Source organism: Oxyura jamaicensis, chromosome 11 (assembly GCF_011077185.1).
Source record: "Oxyura jamaicensis isolate SHBP4307 breed ruddy duck chromosome 11, BPBGC_Ojam_1.0, whole genome shotgun sequence".
Classification (NCBI taxonomy): Eukaryota; Metazoa; Chordata; class Aves; order Anseriformes; family Anatidae; genus Oxyura; species Oxyura jamaicensis.
In genome coordinates this window covers 1,395,765-1,412,039 of record NC_048903.1, presented here as the reverse complement: position 1 = coordinate 1,412,039, position 16,275 = coordinate 1,395,765, and the positions used below count along the sequence as shown (strand labels likewise).

The following is a 16,275-nucleotide window of genomic DNA, read 5'->3' as shown; positions in this document are numbered from 1 at the left end:
TTGTAAGGCTGTTTTCTTGCTCACGAGGGTCTGGGAGGAGGTTTTGCTCCCAGCAGCTGGACACCCAGCGCCCTGCCCTGCCCAAGCATCCCTGCAGCCCCGGGGCCTCACGCCTCCTCTCGGTCCTCCGTGCGTGGCCGGGGCGAGCTGCGGGCCCCAGCGGCGTGGGAGGCGGCGCTGGCAGACGGAGCTCAGCGAAATCCCGTGCGGAGACGTGGGAATCTGCACCACGTCTCCCCCCGGCAGCCTTCCCCAGGATGTTTTGAATTTGAGCTTTCGCAAACACGGCGCAGCGAAGCCTCGCGGAGCGGGATAAAAATAGAGCCGTTAAGAAAAAATAAAAAAAAATAAAAAATATAAAAAGGCAAACTCTCCCACCGAAACCCACTAGCTGGAAACAGACGCGAACGTGTTGGCAGCTCAGCTGGGCTCTGACAAACCTCAGGGCCTGGGATGCTGCTGAGGAAACGAGCCCACCGACAGCTCTGGGCTGCGCTCTGCCTGCCCCCTGCGTGGGTGCCCAGGCACACGGAGGCTGCTCCGCTCCCTGCCAGGCCAAAGAGCCCTGAGCTTGTGATTTCTGGGATGTCAGAGCATCGCTGGGCTGACATCCGAGCCTGCTACCTGCTCCTTGCTCAGGCAGATCGGTAACCAAAACGCAGCAGGGGTCTGGCCCAGACATGGTACAGGGGACGGAAACACCCCGCGGGGCCGTGGAGAGGGCAGAGGCTCAGCCTGGCACCCGGCGGGCTGAGGCTCCATCAGTGCCACGTGGGAGGGAAGGGGATGGGGACACGGCGGGCCAGCAGCTCCGCAGGGAGAGGTGAGGCATGCGGACATTTGCCCACAAGCAGGGGTGAGTCGGTTCCCCCAGGAACACAGCCGGGACGGCTTCCTCCTCGCTTGCCCCCTCTCTTCCCCACCCGACGAAGCCTGCTTGCCAACCAGCTCCTTGGAGAGCAAGCGGCCCACTTCGTGTCATCTGCTGCACCCCTGCCTTTAGCAGGGGAGGTGAGCGGAGGGACTTGGCTTTTCTGCCGCCAGGGGGGACGGGCAGGAGCCCAGGGGGTGGCACGTTCCCACCGCCCTTTCCATCGCTGCCTGCTGGAAGCAGCACCACAGGTAACCAAGCGCCTCCCCGGGGTTCCTGGGGCACGAGCCCCGTTTCAGCCAGCTCAGACCCTTGCAGAAACCCCCCCAGGATGTTACCCAAGCACCGAGGGCTCTCCAGGGCCCCCAGGAGCGTCCACAGCCCCAGGAGCGTGCCAGACACCGGTGCCGTTCCGGCTCCTGCACACCTTGTCCCGGGTCCCGCTGCCACCCCGGGCCACCAAACCACGACGCCGGGCGCACCCATCGCTCGCCGACCACCTCCAGGCCGAGGGCACCGGGATGCCCCGACACGCTTCGGGCATAAACCACGACACTCTGCAGCGAGGAAACGTGCGGGTTTCCTCCTGGTCCTCCCCGCTACGTCCCCAGGTGACGAGGTGACAGCTGAGGCCAGCACCTCGCCACGCTCCCGGGGGGCTGACGGAGCTGCTCTTCCTCCCTGTGGTGCTGGAGGAGGGATGGCGAGGGTCCCATGCACCGCACTTCTCGGCTCGCCCCGAGGCTCATTGTGGCCGGGGGAGCCGTCGGAGGGCGGCCGACCTTATGTAAGCGGAGAACAAAGCAGCTAAATAAAAACCCGAGCTGGGAACGGGCTGCGGAAGTGGGACACGGCTTTCCTGGCTAATCAACGAGCATCTGAAGGAAACCGAGCTGAATGGCAGGGAAACAACTGCATAAACACATCCCGGGGGAAGAAAGGGTGAGAGAGGAAGCGGGGGAAGCCCGTGGCGTGGCATGGGCCCCCTCCGCCTCCCCTGCTGCCCTCGCCACTCGCCGTGGGGGGCAGAGCTTGGGGTGGAGATGGGGAGTACCTGCGGAGCCACATGCTCAGATGGGGCTCAGATACGGGAGAAGAGGGGATCTAAGATTACTCAGCCCGTGCAGCTCTCCTCCCAGAGGTCTCTCCTCTGAAGGGGATGAAGGCGGTGGGTTTAACCCCAGGGAGAAGCTCAGCACCAGAGCATCCTGCCCCCGAGACACAGCCACGTGAGCCAAGCGCGGCGCAGAACTGCCCGGGGAGCTGTGCGTGGGGATTGCTGCCCTGCACCCCAGTACAAACCCGGGTCCTGCTGCTGTGGGGTCACGCAGCACCTCGGGGCGCACACCCGGTACAAACCCAGTTCCCTCGGGGTGCACACCCCGTGCCTGGGTGCTCGCCCACGCCTGGCCTGCGGGGCAGAGGGTGGGTTTGCTCGGAGCGCCGTTACTGCAGCACCGTGCAGACCAGAGGGGTTTCTACCAGCTGTGCTCCCACTCCAAAAAAAAAAAACAACAAAAAAAGGAGTCTTTGCAGTCTCCACTTTCCCAGCCAAAATCCAGGGGGTCCTGGCCCCAAGAGGCTGACATCCAGTCTCCAGAGTCTTCCAGTCATCCAGAGCCTTCCAAGGCGAGCGAACCGGCCTCTTTTCCCCGTCCCAACAGCATCCAGCTGTGCACAGCTCAGCCCCAGACGTGTTCCTGCAGAAATCCCCCACTGCATCACGAGGTGAGCAGCGCGGAGCACAGCGCGGCCACGCTGGGACAACCGGAGCCCTGCCGGGGGCCCTGCGGAGCCCAGCGCTTCTCCCCGCCACGCTGCGATAGCTGCAGCCGGGCTGCTCCTCCCAAGAGCTACGAGGGGCCACGGCAGCCGCTGGGATGCGCGCCATCCGGGCTGCTATTTTTAGATAATCCACAAGGAAGGAAACCTCAGGCAAGAGCCATCAGCGCGAGCTGAGCTGCAGCTCCTCGGCTGCTTGGCCAGCACCACAGGCGCTGCTGCACCCACGCAGCCTCGCTGGGGACACCGGCGCATCGCCGGTACCCGCGGAGCTCAGCGGGCTTCCAGCAACCCCCCTCCAACCCCCTGCGTCTGAGACAGGTAGCTCTGCGAAGCCCAAACCGCTCAGGGAACCTCAAACCCTGGGCTGGTTCCTGCTGCAGACCCTCCCAAGCCCAGAGAGAGGGGAATTATTTGTGCTCTTCGGAGAAAACTCAGCCCCAGGTGCAGGAGCGAGGCTCCGGCGGTGATTTTGCGCGGCACGGCGGCTGCGTGCTGCGCAGGAGAGGCAGCCTTGGCTCTGCTCTCGGTTTACAATCCCGAGCTGACATGAAATGTGTCTTTGGCCAGGACGACCTGGCTCGGGGAGCGCAACCGGGAGGCTCCTCGATAGCAGCAGCAGCAGAGGAGAAGGGGCAGCCAAGCAACTGCAGAGGATGAGCCACAGACAGGGGAAGGTGGAAAAAAAAAAAAGCCTGATGTGCTGGGATGATTAATGGAAGGCTTTTTTTCCCCTCCCAAGTCCCCAAACAATAGGACTGTCCTTCTTCATCTCTCTGAGGGCTCGGGGCGCCGCCGCGGTTCACATTCAGCACACGCAGCCACGAGCAGGCGAGGCACTGAGCCGTGGGCACGGCTGAGCCCTCGGCAGCGCTGCGCTTTGGGCACCTGGGGTGGCAGCCAACAGCCCGTCCCCAGCCACGTTTAGGGCTCTGAGGGCTCCTACGAGCAGAGAAGAGGCTGCCACCCAAGGCCCCATAAACAAGGGGGCAATAACAACATCCCCCAGCACCAACCTCTGCAGCACCTTGCTGCTAACCGTGGCCAGTTCCCCAGACGATGAGCTAGAGGGAAGAGGAGTAAAATACAGACGGCTCCATGGCAGACCCAATCCCCCAGCGATGCGGGGTGGGAGCTGATACATTGATTTCTTAGCCCAAGAGAAGCCTCCCCTTCCATCTGACACGGGTGCCACCTAGCATCGAGTGGCTTGGCTTTGTGATTCAGATCCCGGGCAGCAAGAAGCAGCGCAGGGCACTTACCCGAGGCGCTCAGCTGGCTGTTTCTGACGGGGATGTGCAGCTCCCCCTGGCCGGGGCGCGGGTCAGTGGCCTCGGAGGGGCCGTGCCCCTCTGTCTGCCCCGCCGGGGATGAGGCGATCTCGGCCAGCACCTCGAGGTCCTTCAGGATGACCTGCAGGGAGAAGCAGAGCACCGGGTGAGCGGGCACAAAGCCACGAGCAGAGGGGCCGTGGGGGGGGGGGGTTGCTTTCCAAAATCCCTGCTGGGGCAGGGGGGGGTGGGAGGGTGAGAGCCAAATCCCAAGACGCAGGGAAAACAGGGCAAGCTATGAAGCCCCGAGTGGAGATTTCAGCTGGTTGCAGAGGAGCTGGGGCAGGAAAGAGAAAAGGGGACAAACCCAGCAGTTTGTATTCCGCGAGTCCCGGGGCAGCACGGGAAATTAAGCCACTTTCAGACAGTCGGGAGCGGGGTTTGCTTCCCCCTCTCCCCATTTCGGGGTTTGCCCCGAGCGCAGCCCCAGCTCCCCTGCACCCCAGAGCAGCTCCTTCCTCTCGCAGCCAGGTCAGGCCCCGCTGACTATATATAGAGCTTCTGGAGAGATTATTACAGGTTCTGTTTTTTCTTTCTCTCTCTTTTTTTTTTTTCCAGCTGTTCTCATGTCTGGAGCTATTTTGGGTCCCTCTTCACCCAAATGTCCTTGGGTCTAGGTGCCTCATCGGTCCTCCCTGACGTGCCAGGGCTGTGGGAAGCAGCCCAGAAGGGCTGACAGCCACGTCTGAGCGCTCCGCACCCAGCACAGCCCTGGACATCCAGCACAGCACCGGGGGCTTTCCACGTGCTCTCACGAGGCCCTGGGCGTCTTTCTATGGAGCTGCAGTTAGCCGGGAGCTTTAGCTTCAGAGCTACCAAGAAAACCCTCACCCCACTACAAAAAAACAACCAAGAACCAGTATGTCTTTTTATAACACGCAGAACGTGAAAATGGGACCCTGATAACACGAGAGGCAGGTGCTCCAGGCTTTCTATATTGCATAAATATCTTAAGTCATTTTTTTTTACAATTACAGTCAATTTTACGCTGATGTTTAAGCCCCTGCAGCCTGGTGCCCAGGAGGGCACAGGCTGGGGGAGAGGAGCAGGGAGCTCACGCTCCATGGCCGGCGTGCAGAGCACCTGGACCAGCACCTCACTGCCCCCCATCAGCTCCTCTGGTACCCTTGGGTCGCATCCTGACCCCCCTCAGCTCACGGAGGCAGAGTCAGTGCTGGAAAGCCGACAACCACCCAGCTCCAGCATGCCTGGGAGGACCCCGGGAGCACAGACAGGGCCAGGTCCCAGCCTGCGGCTGCCCCGGGGAGGAGGACAGCCGACGGCAGCAGCTTCGGCAGCGAGGAACCGTCCCCGGGGGCCAGGAGAGCGCAGCCCAGCCCACGGCGCCTCCGCCGTGCCGTCACGGGGGGACCTGGTTGCCATCGGGTGCTGCTCAGAGGGAGGCACCGATCTGAGCCTCCAGCATCACAGCTGGGTAGATAACACCCCTGGAGGCTTCTGCCTCTCGTTGCTTTTGGCTGAAACCAGCAGGGACCCAAAGCTCTCGGCTCACCTCCGGGGCCTGGCAGCACTGGGAGCGGGCTGGTGGCAAAAACCAGCCGGAGGGCCTTGGTGCGGCACGGTGCTGTGTCACTCACAGCCCTGTCCTGGTCACAGCCCCCTAATTTAGGGCATTTTATGTAGGGTGGGCAAACGCGTGGCTGCAGCATGGATTTGGACGGAGGAGGAGCTGGAGGGGGAGACGGGTGAGCCCCCCATGGGCTGCATTTCTCAGTCGCAAAAACCCGTAGGAAATAAGAGCCGGGAGGGATGGGTGCAGGAGGCCCGTAGGAAGAGGAGGAGCGGGTGGAGGCGAAGGCCCGGGGTTTTCCAGCCGTGGGAAAGAGGCAGGGAGGCCCGGCCTCCACCCTGCATGCTGCAGAGAGGCTTCCCGGCCGCGGCCGGAGCTGAGCCAGGAGCGCTTGGTATGCGCCGCACATCCCTGCGCTGAGCTGAGCTGAGCTTTGTGCACGAGGAGGCTGCGAGAGAGCGGCATCCTGCAGGGGCTGCGAGTGCCATGGCAACGGGACGGCTGCGCCAGCCGGTCCCCGTCCCTGGGATCATCGTTCCCAGTCCCCAGGACCATCTAAGGAAAGGGCCAGGGCCATCGCCAGCTCCCCGGAGAGGGCGCGAGGATGCCCAGGGCTGGGCTCGCCTTGGGGAGAGCCCCTGGGGCCAAGCGCTGGATCCCTGGGGGTTTTAGGGAAGAGGGAGGTGAATCAGCCCCGCAGCAAAGATGGGAGGAGGGTGGGAGACCCTTCACCTCCCCGGGGACTGTGTGAGGTGCACGCCACGAGCCCCCTCCAGGTCTCTCCAGACCCAGGTCAGGTTAATTCACCTCTCCTTCTGCTTGAGTTGCGCCCGGACCAGCTCTGCCATCGCATGCCCAGCCTTGCAGAGGGACAGCTGGATGGACGCCCCTCCTGCGCTCCCCTCGGGCGCCTTCCCATGTGCTGAGTGTCACCTTGGTGTCCCTGCTGGGGCTCTGCCTCCGGCCAAAACGTGCCCACGTCCCTCAGCAGCGGGGAGGAGGAGCAGCGCTGCCGTCCCAGGCAGCCCCCTGCTCGGCATGGGGACTGGGGGTCCTCAAGGCGCTCTGAAGGCTTTGCTGAGTTTGTCTGGGTGGTTTTTCTCCTTCCAAACCCTTCAGATGTTACTGGGGAGGGGAGGAAAGCACGGGAGCGCCGTCCCAGAGCCAAGAGCGGCGAGCAGTGAGGCTGGCTGGGCCCCAGGCACGCACGGTGTGAAAAGCAAACTCACGTCCCCCCCTCCGCCGGCTTTAAAAACAAAAAAAAAAAAAAGAAGAAAAAACCACCATTAATCTTCCCACACCAATTTAACCGGGCCTCTTTTCAGGTCCCCAGCACAGCAACTTCTATCCTCTGATCCTGCCAAGGGTTTTTTCCCTTCCAGCCGCCAGATTTCAGCCTGCTGCTGGGAGGGGATGGGAGCAGCGTGGCCGGGGCTTCTCCTCCCCTCTGCGGCACTGCTCCTCGCACCTCCGGGGCATTTGCTGAAGCTAGCACAGGGGGAAGAGGTTTCTGCCAAGGGCAAATCATCCCAGGACGTGTGAACACACCTTCACAGCACCAGCACAAACAGCAGGTGGGGAATGGCTCAGCTGTTTGGTAACATGGCCACGGCCAGCCAAAACCACGCCAGAGACCCGAGAACTCCCCGTCTTCCCTCCTGCTCTCACAGATCCCCCGTCTGCACCCATCCTGTGGAGCAAGGGCAAGCCTGGGGCACGCCGTCCCCAAAAAGGGAGAAGCAATCAGCCCCCCCATGGAAAACGCACAGCACTCTGCTGAGATGCCACAGCCCTGAGCACCTCTTCGGAGGTGTTTAATTGGGGTACGGGGAGCCCGGTGCCACCTGGTGCCACCAAGTTCATCGCGCACCGCAGCGCGGTGAAGGATGCACGGAGAGGGATGCAGGCAAGCCAAGGCTGGTGGCCCTGGGGGGCTGAATGCCTGCCAAGGCACAACGGGCGCTGTTTTCGGGCTGCTTGCACAGACCCGAGGCTGGGCTGACCGCATTTTCCACGACCCAACTTAAATTATACACCTCTCTGCATACCCTGCCATTAAAGCGTACCCTGAAGCGTAACTTCTCCTCTGGAGGACGGGTAACCTCCCCGCCCCGGTATCTACTCATCTCGAGTCTCCCTCTGGAAAATATTTACCACCAAAAAAAAAAACATTAAAAAGCCAGGCACAGGCGTGTCAGTGCTCTCCCCTTTCAGCTCGCTGCTTTGCACGGACTGTGGTACTTTGGCAGCAGGGGATTGAAGTCTAGGAGCAGGAGCACGACGGAGCTAAACCCAACGGAGCACAACTGGAAACCACACCACGCTCAGGCAGCTTTGGCACAAGCTTTCGTTCAGCCTCATTCATGGGGAATCGGGCACAAGGGGAGAGGTTTGCAGGGACTTAAAAGGTGATGGCACAGCTCACAGAGCACGCCAGGAACCGGGCTCCGAAACCTTGCTGCAGCATGCAGGGGCGTTGGGCGGTGTGTGGTACGGGACTCACTACGTGGGGACACCAGCAGCACTTCCAAGGCTCAGAGCTTCCTCGGTAGGCGCCTCCACAGCAGATTTTTGCTGGTGGGGAACAAAATACATGCTTAATTTGTGCGTGGCCACAGCACGTGCTCTCTGGGGAGGGTACCAGCTCTTGCTGCTTGTCCAGCGCGGCAGCTGTGGGATGCTCCAGGAGACACAACTGCAAGGTGCAAGCTAGGACATGGCTGGGATCCTCTCGCTGCATTCAGAGCCTGGTGTTCCCGCTGCACGAACGCAGGTAGGTTTTCGTGTCAGCAGAGCACAGAGGGAGCTGGACTTTATCCTGCCTCAGATCAGACCCCAGCTCCTCCTCGTGCGTCATCCTCGCGTGAGTCAGACAAAAGTCCCAGCACAAGCTCCAGCCCCCAGCGAGGCTGATAGCAGCAGATAAGCAACAAGGAGGATGTAAATAAACAGCTCCCATTTGCAGCTGGAGAACGGAAAGCAAGACAAACCGAGAAAACAAGCAGTGTCACCGGAGCAGGTTTTGCTCAGAAATCCCCTGCTGCATTCCCCTGGGCAGCCGACCTGGAAACCACCTCTGCAAGAGGAGCCTGCAGAGGGCAACAACCTGCAGAGCACGTCTTGCCTTCAGCCACGGCCAGCAGCAACCGTGCTTTTAACCTGAGCATGGCAAGGTCCAGCACGCTGCTGCCCAAAGGCACCTGGGCTCCGACTTCTCGCTTTCTCCACCACCAGCCCTTCAGCCTCCCGCTAGCAGGTGTCGGGGCTGTGAGACCCACACGGATGAAAGGAGCAGCTTGTGCCATGCTCGCCACAATCCTGTTATCCCGGCGCTGTAAGGAAGTTTTAACCACATCGAATTTTAACCAGTGCTTTTAAGACTGAGTTCAAAACCAGCTCTGACACGCAGAGAAACACCGGGTAGGGAAGCACGTGAGCCAGCACAGGGCGACGCAGCGCAGCAACCCAAAACCTGACAGCCAGGAGTCTCGCATCCCGACTTGTCTACGTATCAAAGGGAACTGCTTGCTTCAGCTTCGCTCCAGCTCCTTTGTGCTGCGCTGCATTTGGGAATCTTAACGAGGTCTCTTGGCTGTTTCTCCACCGGCAGTGGGGAATTGGGAACGGCCGGGAAGAGGAGGGAAGGCGGAGATGACTCAGGACGCCACAGATGCATCATGAGATGCTGGCCCCTGCTCAGCGTGCTGGAGGTGGTGCAACACCTTGTGCTGCTCGAACACGAAAAACATACGTGACAACTTAAAGGGCACAGATTCAGCCCCATCCAGCGCAAATTCCTCCTTGATTATTTACGGCGAGTGCGTGGAGAGACTCAGAGCAGCTCAGCAAGACCAGACTTAACAGCGAGGTGCCTGAACACAGTCCCCGTGCTAACCTGGCCATCCCCAGCCCATTAGCTGAGAGCTTTTGGGGATCCCAATCTGCCCCCGGACACCATGAACGTGTGTAGGAACACTGCGCAGTGCCCTCGAGCAGGGAGCAGGACTAACATGGCTTAGAGAGCACCCGCACCCCTTTTTCTAGCAGGGGCTGACATTTCAGGTTAGCTATCTCAATTTGTCCTCGTCATTCCCAAAAATGCTTGGCTTGAATCCCCCCTCCTACTATTTTGGTCATTTCTATTTCCTCTGCAGAGAGCAGCAAACGTGGCTGGGAGCCAGCTGAGCAGTGATATTTAATGGATTGACTTGTCTATGGATTTCCTTCAAAAAAATCCCCCCCAAACATTTAAATAAATAGAAGACAGGATTAAATAAATCAGCTTAAAATTACTTTTGAGCCATTCCCAGTTATGTCACATGGAGGAAACGCATCACCGGGGTCCTTTCTTCACTGCTTTTTTCAAATATTAATAAGCAGTGTAATTGCAACATGACTCACTGCAGTCTCCTGCCAAGCCGGAGAGACTATCTGCAAGATGCAGGCTTTCTGGAGCGCTGCAAAGGCAGATGTGTGCTTGGGGACTCTTTTGGAAAGGTTCGCATCGTAAGCAGCAGGGTGTGGAAAACGGCCAGGCAGCCGCTTGCCTTTGCAAGTGCAAGTCATTCCCTCGCCTGCTCGTTCCCTTCCCTCCTCTCTTAACACCCCCTTGCACGAGGGATTTATTCTGGCGCTGGGGTTTGATGCCCTGAGTGTGTACTCCCAAGCAGGGAGCGTGTGATTTTTATTCCACGAGGAAGGTCTGGCCTGAGAGGCTTCAAGGGCCGCCGGCAGCTTTGTGCAAGCCGCATCTAAACCCGGGCCAGCAACGGGGGAAGCGCCACCGGTGCCTGGCAGCTGCGGCCCGAGGCCACTGGTACCCCACACAGGCACCAGGAATGCTCTAGAGTGCGGCAGAGAGGGGGAAAAAGAGAGAAAGATGCTGATATTGTGAAGACCAGAATGGAAAACGAAACACAAAAAAAAGGGGTGAGGAAGAAAGAGAAGGAAATGGGAGAAGAGGCACAGCACCTCAGTAAGGGAGCAACCTGGAGGTGGAAAGTGTGGCACGGGGAAGCCGAGGAGCTGGCAGCGGGGCTTGGAGAGCCAGGCCAGAGCAGGGGCAGTGAGGAGTGAGCCACCTATTTGTTTTGCTCTCTCCTGAGCCATCCTGCTGCTGCTATGGGTCTAACAGCCAGCCAGCAGGCCTGAAACCTCACCCCTACAGCACGGGCTCGGGGCAGAGCAGCACGGACAGACATTTCCTCTTAGCTTTAATGACTTCAAAAAACACCACCAGAGTTAAAAACCCACCCTGGTCTTTGCAGCGGGGGTTTGCCAAGGGGGGACAGTCAAGATTTACAAAGAGGGGACAGTTGGGCACGTTTTGTGTCCTCCCCAGGAGCTGCGCTGTGAACACAGAGCCCCAGTCTCGGCAGTGGCACCGTCCCTGCCTCCTGCTGCGGCGGGTGCCTGGGAGCAGCGGGGCAGCAGGCCGGCTCCTCAGCCTGCACTGCACGGGTCCATGTACGAGGAATAATGCTTAACCTGCCTGGAAAACATCCCGTGTGACACAGAGGAATAAAGCTCAACCTGCTGGGAAGAGGGCAAACACCTACTCCGCAGCTCTGCTCCAGGCCCCGGCGCGCTGGGCCGAGGCGACAACTCACTGCCGCCGCACGGGCAGGGTTGCTCAGAGGGTGTCTCAAAGGCATGTTGACACAGACGATGAGGTAGTGTCTGACTTCTGAGCCTGAGGACGCGGGAAGGGGCTGAAGGCAGGCGACTGCCCCCCGAGCACGGGGCATTGCAGTGGCCGCACCACAGGGGCAGCTCCACCAGGCACAGCTCATGGGCCCTGCCAGCGGTGGGCACTGCTTAACCACTTTGCCAGGTCTCAGCTAAGTTTTTAAGGCACCCGGTGGAAATGATCCCCATCTTCATGCTGCCGTCATGAGGCATCTGAATTCCCACTCACCCAGTGCCTGGCCAAGACCCAGCCCCACGAGTGGCACCAGGGTAAGACATCACCTCTGGCACTTGAATCCCAGAGCCTTGAGCCTTCCCAGGCAGGCAACAAGGATTTTTAGGAGTGACCAGTTCTCGGGGTGGAAAAGAAGGCTCACACGGTCAGAGGGGTCAAACAACCAGCCTAACGGGACTCTCAGCTGGGCAAGGGTGCAGCCTGTTACCTGCAGGCTCCAGGGAGGCCACGCTGCACTGGTTCTGGGTTGGTTTGGCCACCAGGGCTGAACTCCCTGGTGTCAGCGCTGGCCAAGCCTCATGAAATTCCCAGGTTCAACCCAACCAAACCAGGCAAAGCTGCTCCAAAACTTGGCTGGAAGTGGGGATGGCGAGCTTCCAGTTAGCCTCGAAGCACTGCACTTCCAGCAGCTGCAGCACCTACCTCATCCGACTCGTCCGAGAGGGTCCGCAGCAGTATGGGGAAGAGGCTGTCGGTGTGTCGGAACATCTAGAACCAGAGAGGTGAACACCATCAGTCCCACAGGCCCCATCGTCACCCACCAAGGGCCCCTCGCACTCCTGGGGACGCTGCCGAAAGCTTCACCAGCATTTTCTATCCTACCTGGCAGCATCTCCCTAAAGCTACTGGGCTAGTGGCAGCCGAAGCCTTCATGAAAAATGCAGGCAGACATTTGGTTACATAGCTACCAAGACAATTAAAGCCAATTCAAAGGTAGAAACTGGGGTACCTCTGCAGACAGATCTGCTTCTGCGGCAGCACAGCTGCAAAGACCCACAACCAAGTCACCACAACCGTCCCTAAACCAAGCGTCCAACTCTTTTCCTGAACTGCTACCCCACAGCTAAGTCCCACTGACCAACTTCAACCCAGGGGCTTACTGCCAACACCCCCCCAGTTTTACTCCTAAGCTTCTGACAATGCTCTGCCCAACACCAAGTCAGCGAGGCTCTGCCCTCCTGCAGCACCTCCAGCTGCTCCAGTCCCCGATCCCACCAGATCAAAGAACAAAGACCAAAGCCCGGGTGCCCCTTTCCCACCCAAATACCAGTCGAGGAGCAGCCGGGAGCTGACAACCTCAGCCCCACCGAGGAAGTTAGAGGCTCACATGCTGAGTCCTAGACCTACCTTCCGAGGAGTCTTGATGTAGAGGTGGTAGAGCCATTTCAGGACCGCAATCCTGGTCATCATCCCAATGGAGGTGTCGTGAAGGTGGCAGTCCAGCACCTGAACTATTCCATCGAGGTTCAGGGTCACCTGGATCCTTTCAGAGCTGCACAGAAAAGAGGGCGGCCGGGTTCAGCGCTGCGATGCCCACCTCACTCCTCTCACGACGAGGAGGTCCGCAGCACACCACAGGCTGCGTCAAACACCTCAGCCCAAACCCTAAGACATCCAAACCGCCCCCTGGCCTGATCCAGCCCTGTGCAGTCCTGCCACCCACATTTCTTACTCTGTACATCTAGATCTGCTCATGGCAGCCCAAGAACTGTGTCTTCGGGAGTTACAGGAGCCAGGGAGCAAGCTCAGGGCTTGCAGGATCCCATCAACGCACCAAAATCTTGCCTCAGAAACAACAGAAATTGTGCAGGCTTCAAGGTTTACCACCTTCCCAAAGCAGCCGGTACCTACGCACGACAGGACACCGCGCTGGATGAATCCAGCACCACGGCTGTGTGGAGACACTGGTCCATGTGGCAGCCATCAGGTGTGGGGTTCAAGGACTAAAGACACATGAAATGCATTCACAACCCAGGTTTTACAGGTTCAGATGTCTCCAGAGTACAACCCAACGTCCTCAGACTTGGCTGGCTGGTGCTGCTCCACCAAGGGAGAGCATTCGGCCCTGTAACCCCACCAAGGGCTGCAGGAGGTCCCCAGAGGCTTTGGAGGGGGCAACTCTGCTACAAGGCCGCCTTGAGGACACCACGGTGACTCCTAAAAGCCACGGCCAAGATGAAAGGCGAGGGCAACTCTTGGTCATCAGCCAGGGACAAAAGCGAGCAACCCCCCTGGTTCACCAGGACGCTGCCTCCTTTGTAACACTCCTTAGCTCTCACCGTGGCAAAAAACGTTCCAGCTTCTCCCCAAATAGGACCCACGTTTGGCACAGCCAGGAGACCCCAAACCAGGAGAAGCGGTGTTATGGCATTTTTTGTCCCATTTGTGCCTGCCATGGACCCAGCTGAGGAGCAAGGGGTGAAGCAGGCCTCCAAGAGCAGCTGCACCAAAGAGCCAGAGCCAAGTCACTCCTCTCCTACCCGAGCCACTGAATTATTCAAGGCCGGGCCAAGCTCCTGCAGGTTTTTCTGTGGCGTGCAGAGCTCCTCTGCATCACGTTTGATAAGAAATCCTAAAGGGCAGGCTTCTCATGGTATAATTTGCAAGTAGAAGTGTGGCTTAATAGGATTTGATCCTCCCCAGGACATGCGTTATAAGGGCTGCATGAGGAGGCTGCGGCCCCTGACAGCTCTGCAAGTATCTGGCTGCTTCGTCTGCGTCACGTAACAGATGCTCGGGCCTGCAAATTGCCTCCTGAGTTGGCTGGAGTCGTGCTTTGATGTTGCAAACATCAGCCGAGGGCTAAACATTCAGAGCTGAGGGGAGGGAGGGATGGATTCAGGCTGCTGCTGCTTACAGGGCTTAAGATGCTGAGAGCAGGGGGAGCTCGGGAGAGGGGGGTCCCCCCGGGAGCAGCATCCCCGTGGATTTAAGGCACTCTGACCCTGGAGAGCTTTAGGTGAGTGGTCCTGCACCTCTCCCCCAGCCCCAGCCCCCTAATTCCTGCTCCCCACCTCTTACAGGATCAGCAGCAGCTCACCCAGGGGGCTGCTCTCACCAACCCTTTTCCCTGCAGACTCCGCTCCCTCCCCGGCGGCGCAGCCTGCGCTCCACCTGCCACGAGGCTCCCGACCGACGAGCACCACGAATCCTTGACCTGATTACATCTCCACGCCAAAACACGCCTTTGCCTATGCAGGAGGGGAGTACCTCGGGGGCAACGTGAGGAACGTGCCTGGTATTGGCACAGGAAGAGGCTGAAGCAGCGCGTGAGGCTGGCTGGGGACGCAGGGCTGCGTGGTTTGCGGCGGCACCGCTGCAGGAGGGTGCCAGCACAGCAAGGGAGCCATTTCCCACCTGCTTGTGCAAAACGAGCTCATCAGAATCCCCTCCCCAGTGACACAGCACGTGCACAGCGGCACGCTGCCCCTGACTGTGCTCCTCCATGCTGGAGCAGCACCAGATTTTGCTGCATTTCCAGGGAGAAAGGCATCAGTAAAGCACTGCAAGCGCTGCTGCAGCAGGCTCGCGGCTCGCTCGTGCGTCCCGGCTCGCCTTAATCCCCAGGCAGCCCCGAGCGGGCGCCTGGGAGCGAGGGTAATGGCATTGCCTTAATGCGATCCGCTCGGGCTGCCACGCGGGCTCCCAGCATCGACAGCTGTGCCAGGGCAGATGTCGGATGTGATCGCTTCCATCTCACCCACTACCCTACTTTCTCCCCTGCTGCTCCGGAGGGCTGGTGCAGCCCTGGCGCCTCCTGCATGGTTCTCGTGCTGCAGCGAGCAGATTTCCGGCGAATTTAGCAATAGTGGGAGCTGCACCAGGCTCTCGCCTCCGGATATTGGCACTTTTTGCATTTTTTTTCCCCAGCAGTGACTGGGGAACCTGACCCTTCCCCCCCAGGGTGGTCCTGCCAGCACGTTCCCCATCTCAGAAGGCATCCTCCAGCACGCAAACACTTCTAGCTTTCCAAGTGCATTCAACCCACGGTGATGGTTTTCACCCCATTTCCCTTATCAGCTTATTTTTTCAGTTCCTTGCTTTCTTCTGCCAAGATCTTCTGCCATCTCTCTCCTCAGCAGCTGCTTTTCTCTGCCAGTCTCTGAGCTGTCATCTCCCTCCGGGCTTCCTGCCCGGCCCAGCTGCTTTCCTGACCCCATTTTCAGACAAGGTTAAGGCCCGGGCCAGGCTCTAGCCTTTAAGCGGGCTCAGCAAGCTGCAGTGCCAAGGGTGGAAATATCCAGGTTCTTTCATTGCGGTCCAAGTCACAAGGGCACGTCCCATATGGGCTGGCAGCTGGGCTGCTGAACCGGCCGGAGCCACTGGCCAGGAGGTAAATAGTTCCTCCCCGCTCCCCGTGCCACAAGCTGTCACTTTCTCATTCTCCATTGCTCTCGTGTCCGTGCTGCTGGCTTCCTCCTGCTCAGCCAGCCCCAGGTCACCGTGACAAAGGCTGGGGCAGGGTGCTTGATGTCCCCTGGCCAACAAGGAGGCATCAGGAGGCTCTCAGGCCAGGAGGAGCCTCCCCAGGAAGACAGGCTGGAGCCCAAAGCTGCAATTTCAGCTTTGTGCTAAGCCCTACCTACCATTATCTAAGTTGTCTGACCTAAAGGCAGCCGTGGACAGCTCAGCCACGTGGCAGCAGCCTGCCCTTTCCGCAGGGTGACAGGGAGCAGGAACGACATCTGGATGTACCACAGAACATGGTGCTGCTGTCCTGGGGGAGATGGCCTCGATGCCCATCCTCACGGCCTGGGACTCGTGTTTCCAGCCTTGCAGGAGCTGTCAGCCCTGCCCGAGAGGCAGAGGCGCGTCAGATGGTGATTGTGGGCTGTGGGAACCTGGAGCAGTGTCCTGAGGTCGCTGGGCCTGGCAGGTCGGAAAGGAGGCAGCCCAGTCCCACTGCGGGAGCGGAGACCAGAGGCAGCAGCACGTGTAACACCATTAAAAAGTCATCTGGGGGCAGGACTGGACCTCCGAATGAGAGCTTCTGCCCACCCAAAGCTGGGGATGGAGGCTGCAAAACCTGAGACTTGCTGTGCTGCTGGGCATCACC

At 59.6% G+C, this 16,275-nt stretch overlaps 1 protein-coding gene across 1 annotated transcript in view; it reads right to left on the bottom strand.

Annotated features, from left to right (window-relative positions):
- Positions 1-16,275, bottom strand: part of VAC14 (VAC14 component of PIKFYVE complex) — a gene marked incomplete at its 5' end in the record, with an annotated part of 45,653 nt that overhangs the window by 18,723 nt on the left and 10,655 nt on the right. The window contains 3 exons of the mRNA XM_035337047.1: positions 3,916-4,066; positions 11,862-11,927; positions 12,567-12,711. Of these exons, the coding sequence (XP_035192938.1) occupies positions 3,916-4,066; positions 11,862-11,927; positions 12,567-12,711 (362 nt within the window). The remainder of the gene's footprint in view (positions 1-3,915; positions 4,067-11,861; positions 11,928-12,566; positions 12,712-16,275) is intronic.